Here is a 7,715-nt window from a genome sequence, read left to right as displayed (position 1 = left end):
TAACGCAGGGAACTCCGCGACAGTGTTCTGTGGCTCTTGTTCATGATAATGTTAATTGTACAAGTATTTTAATTTGCTGGGGGCAGAATCAACAGCTCAGCCCACAGGCACCCGAACTTGCAACCTCTGTCTGTTTTCTGTGTCTCGCTTGTTCTGCTCAAGGTGGAGACTCCGGGCAGTAAACGGTGGGTGCTCTGCCTCTGTCAGGCACACCCCTGGGCTGGGAGACGGGTCCCCTGGTCATAAAACCCAACCCAAGCAGGCGATCAGCCACAAAAGTGAGGTGATGACTGGGCGTTCTGCTGCAAAAAGGGAACAAAGCCCCCACACATTTATTAAATTATGTCAGAATTTTAAATCTTCATATAATACACCAAGCATGTTTTCAGACATTCTTAAACTTTTATACTGTCAAAATATAAACTACCTGAATTTACTTTAATTTTGCAACTTTTACCATTAAATGATTGTAACTTCAACACTCAAATCTGACTTCACTTACACTGAATCTACTATTTTGTTTAAATAACTGTATCAGTCACAACTTGCAGAACATAATTTAAAGAGCAAAAAGCCTGTCTTGAGTAACTTCCCGGCAACGCCTTCTTTCCGTCTCCCATGATTTGCACGATTCTCAGCAGGCAAACCTGTCAGCAAGAGACCATGGCCCTGGCGTCCCATCCATGGACACCTGCTGAGCTGCAGGGATGCGGCAGTGACCAACAAGCTAAGTGCAGTTTGCTCAAAACAGCCACAGACACAGCGTCATCTTTACAGTTTTGCTTCTTTATTTCATGTAGATGTTGGCTGTTTAAATATTTTATGGTTTCACTCACACAAACGTACATCAGATGCAAACAGAACCAGGAACCCTTCTCTGGCTCCAAATCCACACCCTTTTGCTCAAGCTTTGGGGTGACACGGGACCACAGAGGGCCATGACTGGGGATGTGCCTTCCTTCACCGACCAAGAGATCCCCCAACATAGCGAGCTCATGCACCCAAAACCCTCTAAAGGGGGCCACACACTGCACACTTCAGATAAAGTGCTCAAGGGTCTGGCACAATTCTGGCTTGTAGGACGTCCCCAAGCAGGAGGACAGAGAAATATTCGTTAATACTGCAATTTAAGCCTCTGAATATGAACTTACTAGAAACAGTTAAAAAGTAGAAGTTTGTGTTTGCGAAAACAAAACGTTAACTATTCCAAAACAGACTGCACACACCAGTGAATGAAAAGGCCCATGCCACGTCATTAGGTTGATGAGTCATTAACACCAAAGTTAACCATATTATTACACTATTATCACAGGGAAACTGCGATTCAGTCAGTCCCACATGAAGACAAACTGAATAATCAGACACTGCAAATACCCCCACAACCTCCCTGGCTTCCGCGGGGCCGAGGCCAGGATGCTCCACCTGTGCGTCCTGTCCCCGGGGCCCGGCCTGACTGCAGGTCTGCAGGGGACCAGCCACCGTCTGGGCTCACAGGGAACCGGCCGGCTCAGTCCTGCACTCAGAGGATTACTCAGGACGCAGTAGACTCCTCTGAAGCCAGGATACCACTATAACACCCTGAACTGGTAATTCTCAGAAACGCACAAAGAGGCATGCCATCAGGTGTGATGAATTTAAAATCTGACTTCACGTGACGTGCTGTTTTTTAAGTCAATTTTTAAAATGTTCAATACAGAAGATGAAGAGATCAAGGACGGACTGGAAACAATGTCAGGTTAAAAACCCAAGATGTACTGAGGAGGTTCTGTGCACACAGACCAGCCACTCAGTCGTGGCCGACTCTCTGTGACCCCAAGGACTGCAGCCCAGCAGACTTCTCTGTCTGTGGAATTTTCCAAGCAAGAATACTGGGGTGGGTTGCTGTTTTCTACTCCAGGAAGTTCAACTTACTTCTAAAACTAATGTCAAAATTCAGGAAATAGTTTCTCTACTAAGAGTTTGTAACCATCTATAAAAAATTTATTTATCTGGATTCAAAATGTAATTTCATAATCTCTCAAAGTGTCACCTTTTGAACTTCTAAATATAAACACTTTCATATGAACAAATACTATTTTTTGAAATTTGAAAAGTATGTTTCATTTCAGTTGCTCAGTCATGTCTGACTCTTTATGACCCCATGGACTGCAGCATGCCAGGCTTCCCTGTCCTTCACCAACTCCCAGAGCTTGCTCAAACTCATGTCCATCTAGTCCATGATGCCATCCAACCATATTTCAGTTAACTTGTTAAAATTATGATAACCATGCACAAACTACCTTCTCAGACCCAAACCAGGAGCCAACAGCATCGTGCCTGTTGAGGGCTGTGCTCGGGCAGGCGGCCCTCTGCTCACCTGTCAGCCCCCAGCTGCAGCTCCAGAGGGGACGGGATCCACGAGCTTCCCGTAGAGAAGTCTGTTCGGAGACAGGGCGCCTGCTCCAGGGACCCTGAGAGCGCCCGTCCCAGGGCACCAAGGGGACAAAGAAGGTGAAACACAGAAATACAGTCAGTTTTTGTATTTGCCATAGGAACTGTTTACTTGTGACTTTCCCTCCTGAAAACAACGCCAGGGGCTCATCCAACCGCCGCCTCCATGGACCCTGACGTCTCTAACTGGACAGAAAGAAGGTGGCCCCTCGTGTTCTGTCCAGTGGCCACACCACCCGGAGAGGCCGCCACGGAGCAGACAGACCAGGGTGGCTGGGGTGGTGGGTCTGCCCAGGCGTGGGCGGCACTGCCCCTCGCTCAGGCGCTGTCTCCAGGCGGACGGGGCATCTGATAGCTCACACCAGGCACGGAGCGGGGTGGGGCTGTGGACACGCGGCCTCGGGAAAGCCCTGCGCTGCTGTCTGCCCAGTTTAACTGGAGAGATGGGGGCCCCCTCGGGCCCGGCGTGCGCCCAGGGAGCAGGAGGCTGCATCCGTCCCAACAGTGTGTGTGTGTTCCAGGGGCTGAGAAGACGCCTGTGCAGACAGCAGGCTGCTCGGAGCCGGAGTGGAGTGATCACTCCTCCTTGGGCCTCACCCGCCCCCGCGCCCGAGCCCTCCTCTGCTCCCGTAAGCTCCGCAGGTCGGTCATCACCGCCAGGGTCTTGCGCACCCACAGGACCTGGAAAGAACCGTGCAGACGCGGTCACAACTGGACCTGTGTCAGAGGAGGAGGACGGCAGGGGAAGCCCGTGAAGCACGTACCACGATGACCAGGGCGTTGAGCAGCAGCGGCGCGGAGAACACGAGGGAGATGAACATGCCCCTCGAGTCGAAATACTGGTGTTTGGAGAACAATCTGTTTTAAGAAAGATTTACAGGTTACCGGGTGGCACAAACGGCATTCCTGCCACCTTCTCTAGCTCACGGCGTCTCGGCAAGCCCACCCCTCACTGGGGGCAGGACGGCCCCCCCTGGACCACCAGGACCCCCACTCCCGCACCACCCGGGACCCCAGCAGGAGCCTCTGAGCACAGGAGGACGAGGTGGTCAGAATCGCCATTGCACTAGGGGAGAGCGCACAGTCCCACGTCAGATGTGACCTTCCTAACCCTGCGGAGGGACAACTCCGGCCCCTCTGAAGGGGTGAGAGCAACGGCCTACACCCAAGGCCTCCGGGGGGTGAGCAATGTGGGCAGGGCCTCCCTGGGGGCAGGGCAGCATGGCCAAACCAGGCTGCCCTCCAGGGTCTCATGGATGACAGACACTCAGGTCACTGACTCAGTCACGCAGCGCAGCTCTGGGTCACAGGGCGCAGAGCCCTGCAGGGCGGGGCCCAGGCCACTGAGGGCTGGTCGGGAGGCACGCGTCCTGATTAGAAACAGGAAGCAAAGTGGGGAAGAACGGCCAGGTGTAGGCAGAGGGCAGGCTCCGCACCCAACAGCAGGGCCTGGAGCGCCGGGCTGGGGCCGTGACTGCAGAGCCCTGGAGTCAGGCCAAGGGCAGGCAGGCCCGGGAAGCAGGGCGCAGCTTGGGCGGCATCATCTCCAGGGAGGGGCGGTGCTGGGGGTGCTGTGCTCCCCTCCCCGGCTGTGTCAGCCTCCCGAGGATTCCTGCCTGACCTGAGAAGGCAGAAGGAGAAGCTGCGACCCCCGAGGGGCAGAGGACTGGGGAGTGGATCTGCAAGGTGTGCGGGTTGGGGAAGTGTGTTCCCTGGACAGGGACCTGGCCACCCAGGCGTGTGCGCGGGGAAGGACACACAGGCAAGGAGGGAGCGGCTGGTGTCCCGGAAACTGGGAACCAGCGTTTTCAGGACCGAGGAAACCAAGTAAACATGGGCGGGTCACGCGCTCCCATCCCGGACAAGAGCGCTTCTGGGCAGCGACCACCACCTGGTCTCACAGTGGAGAAGCCTGGGGCAGGGCAGGGCGGGGGCCTTTGTAAACAAGAGCTGCATGCCGCCTGAGGGTGCCCTACAGCTGACAGGGTGGTTTCAGATGCCGTCCACGTGCCCAGGACCGCTTACCTCCAGTTCATCGCCGCCACTTCATTGATGTACTCGGCACAGTAGACCAAGGTGACTGAGGAGAAAGAACCCCGGCTGAGAAGGACGGCCGACCACCGCGGCCTACACGTCCTTCTGAACAGGACACTTCAAACATAAAACAAGGCCGCGCTACGCAGCTCGCGAGCCTATCTGCCCAGCCCACCCTCACGCTCCTCACGAAGGCCCCTCACAGACCGGAAGGAACGTCCTCCCCGCCGGGCGCACTATTTCTCACTGCGACGCAGGCTCTGGGCTTCACGCCTGCCCCCGGATAACCTCCTGTCTGGATTTCCTGCCTTGCACACAGCCAACTGAAACATCACCTTTAAGATGAGATTTTGTATTTTGTTAAACTACCAGCAAAATCTTCAGTGTCTTCCCGATGGCTGCAAGATTAAGAGCCCGGCCTAGCCTCTGAGGCCCTGGCCCACCCTTCCTATATGAACATACTTCTAACCCGACAACATCAGACACGCACTTCTCTGACAGCTGACCCAACACCGGCTGTCGCCCTGGTGCTCTCACTGGTGCCTTCGCCCCACGTGCTGGCCTGGGCCAGACACCTGTTATTTGTAAAAACAGATTTTCTCTCTTTTTACACCCCACACCAGGACTTCATTTTCTTCATTAAGTTTTTCTCAATGATTCCACACAACCCTGTTCCTTCTCTGAATCTCGGTGGATCTTATACGCACAGATCTTATACTGTGGATCTTATAATTTCTTCCCTGTGTGCACCTCCCAGAGAAAGCTGAGAAGCTAAACCCACAGAGGGGAGCCCCATTTACAGAGTCAGCGTCTCGGCAAACACAGCTCCTATTTGTGTCACCAGTATTGAGCACCCTCCTGGGAGCACGGTAGGTACAATATCCAAAATGAACTTTATAGGAACAAAGAGTGAAATACAGGAGTGGCCTGAAATTAAAGTAGAACACAGACAGGAGGGTGGAGTGGCCTTACAAATGCTTTACACATCATGAGGCTGCAGAGAGAACACCCACACACACAAGGCCGGATCACGGCGATTTGACACACACACACACACAACCCCCCCCCACACACACACCCAGATCACAGCGATCTGGCACACACACATACACAACCCCCCCACACCCAGATCACAGCGATCTGACACACACACATACACAACCGCCCCCCCCACACACACCCAGATCACAGTGATCTGAACCCTGAGCTGCAAGACTGCTGATTCTACTCACCCAGGCACAGGAAGTGCCCCACCTGCAGCCTGTACCTCTGGGATGAGAAGCAGGTGAACAGCAGGCAGAGCACGTGGAAGACAGCCAGCCCCATGAGCCAGGGCTCCGTCCAGTCCGTCTGCTGGTGGACACACAGCAGAAATTCGTCAGGGTCCACTCGCACTGGGGCCAGGCTTCACATGCAGTCTTCTCTGAGCATGCCCAGAGCGCCCACCAGGCTTCACAGGACACGGGATCGGGAGGGGAAGGGAGGGGAAATGTGCACCCCCACCCAGGGACTGTCACTCATGTCCCTGGAGGGCCATCCACACAGCACTGAGGGCTTCACTGTTTGTCAAGCACAGCTTCAGGCTGGGGAACTGAAGGACCTTCCACTCTGGGAGGGAAGCCAGGGAAGCCTGGTTCTGGAATGCACCCGGTCCCCGTGGAGGTAAGGCTACAACTCCTATTTCCAGCTCCCTAAACCTAGAGAGCATATTAAAAAGCAGAGACATTACTTTGCCAACAAAGGTCTGTCTAGTCAGGGCTATGGTTTTTCCAGTGGTCATGTATGGATGTGATAGTTGGACTGTGAAGAAAGCTGAGCGCCAAAGAATTGATGATTTTGAACTGTGGTGTTGGAGAAGACTCTTGACCTTGGACTGCGAGGAGATCCAACCAGTCCATCCTAAAGGAGATCAGTCCTGGGTGTTCATTGGAAGGATTGACGCTGAAGCTGAAACTCCAGTACTTTGGCCACCTCATCCGAAGAGTTGACTCATTGGAAAAGACCCTGATGCTGGGAGGGATTGGGGGCAGGAGGAGAAGGGGATGACAGAGGATGAGACGGCTGGATGGCATTACCGACTCGATGGACATGAGTTTGAGTAAACTCCGGGAGTTGGTGATGGACAGGGAGGCCTGGTGTGCTGCGATTCATGGGGTCACAAAGAGTCGGACACGACTGAGCGACAGAACTGAACTGAGACCAGTGATTAAAGCCTCAGAAAATCTGGGCTGCCCTCCAAACAGCGCTAGACTTCAGGTCTGCTAAACTCTAGGGGTGGCTGGTCCGCACCCCTAAACTAGGACCCCCCTCTCGGAGGCTCAGGTCCCCCGCGGGTAAAGGGCTGGAGGCGAGACCCGCGCCTGCCACTTGCCCACTGCGGGTGTTCGCATCCAAGCCCAGATCGGCCTCCTTCCTGGCGCCCCGCAGTAACCCCGCCCACCGGGGGGGCCCCTTCCTAGAACACCCCGCCCCTAGCCCGGGCCCCGCGCACCTGAAATCACGCCCCTACCGGGCCCCCGCCCCACACCCGGGCCCCGCCCCTCCAGGCCCCGCCCCGGAACGCCCCGTCAGGCGCCGCGGGCATCCTTGTTGGAAAATTCCGAGCCCCGCCTTAGCGCCAGCGGCCGAACTGGCGGACAAGGAGGGGACGAGTTACCGTGATCACGGCGGGGATGCTGACGGGAAACCTGCTGACTGAGAATGCGGATGGCATCGCCCCCAGAAAGACCCAGCCTCACCACCACCTTTTCGTCTTCCCGCCCCTCCTGGATAGGATAAGGAAGTCCTTTAACGTCCTCTCGCGAGATCTCCCACTTGTCGCGAGGCCTACTGTGCCTGGAAGTGGGAGGGAGGCAGGGAGGCAGGCAGGCAGGCAGGCAGGCAGGGAGGCACCCCTCCATCTCGCGATATCTGTAGTGCCGCGTACTGGTCCCAAATCTCGCGGTATTCCGTGGCGTTGCAGTAATATGAGGTAGATAAACAGGCAGACGCCGGGGTTTTCTCCACAGCGGTTGGGTGCGGGCTCTGGTTTTGTGGCGTGTGAGCGCGCCAAGTCGCGTCAGTGCTCCGACTCTGCCTCTGCGGACAGAAGCCCTCTGTCCGAGGGTTCTCCAGGCAGGAACACTGGGGCGGTCGCCAGGCCCTCCATGGGGTTTTCCCGACCCAGGGACCGAGCCTGCGGCGCCTGCACTGCAGGCAGACCGCTTACCGCTGAGCCACCGCTCATACCTGGCAGCGGGAAGGACTGGGGG

General features: G+C 55.6%; 1 protein-coding gene across 2 annotated transcripts; it reads right to left on the bottom strand.

Moving 5' to 3' along the window:
* Nucleotides 1-765: 765 nt before the first annotated feature.
* Nucleotides 766-7,275, bottom strand: TMEM18 (transmembrane protein 18). 2 transcript variants are annotated; one of them, XM_043453620.1, is made up of 5 exons: nt 7,121-7,275; nt 5,697-5,817; nt 4,456-4,510; nt 3,195-3,288; nt 766-3,111 (listed from the first exon to the last, which is right to left on the bottom strand). In XM_043453620.1, exons 1-5 carry the CDS (start codon nt 7,175-7,177, stop codon nt 3,007-3,009), a joined length of 432 nt encoding a protein of 143 aa, XP_043309555.1. In that variant the 5' UTR covers nt 7,178-7,275; the 3' UTR covers nt 766-3,006. The 2 variants fall into 2 exon arrangements, with proteins under 2 accessions (XP_043309555.1, XP_043309556.1); XM_043453621.1 differs by having other exon boundaries at nt 5,697-5,814; nt 7,121-7,269.
* Nucleotides 7,276-7,715: the final 440 nt, after the last annotated feature.

This window comes from Cervus canadensis, chromosome 30, assembly GCF_019320065.1.
Source record: "Cervus canadensis isolate Bull #8, Minnesota chromosome 30, ASM1932006v1, whole genome shotgun sequence".
Taxonomy (NCBI): Eukaryota; Metazoa; Chordata; class Mammalia; order Artiodactyla; family Cervidae; genus Cervus; species Cervus canadensis.
Note: the sequence above shows the minus strand (reverse complement) of the source record. Positions and strands in the feature narration are given on the sequence as shown.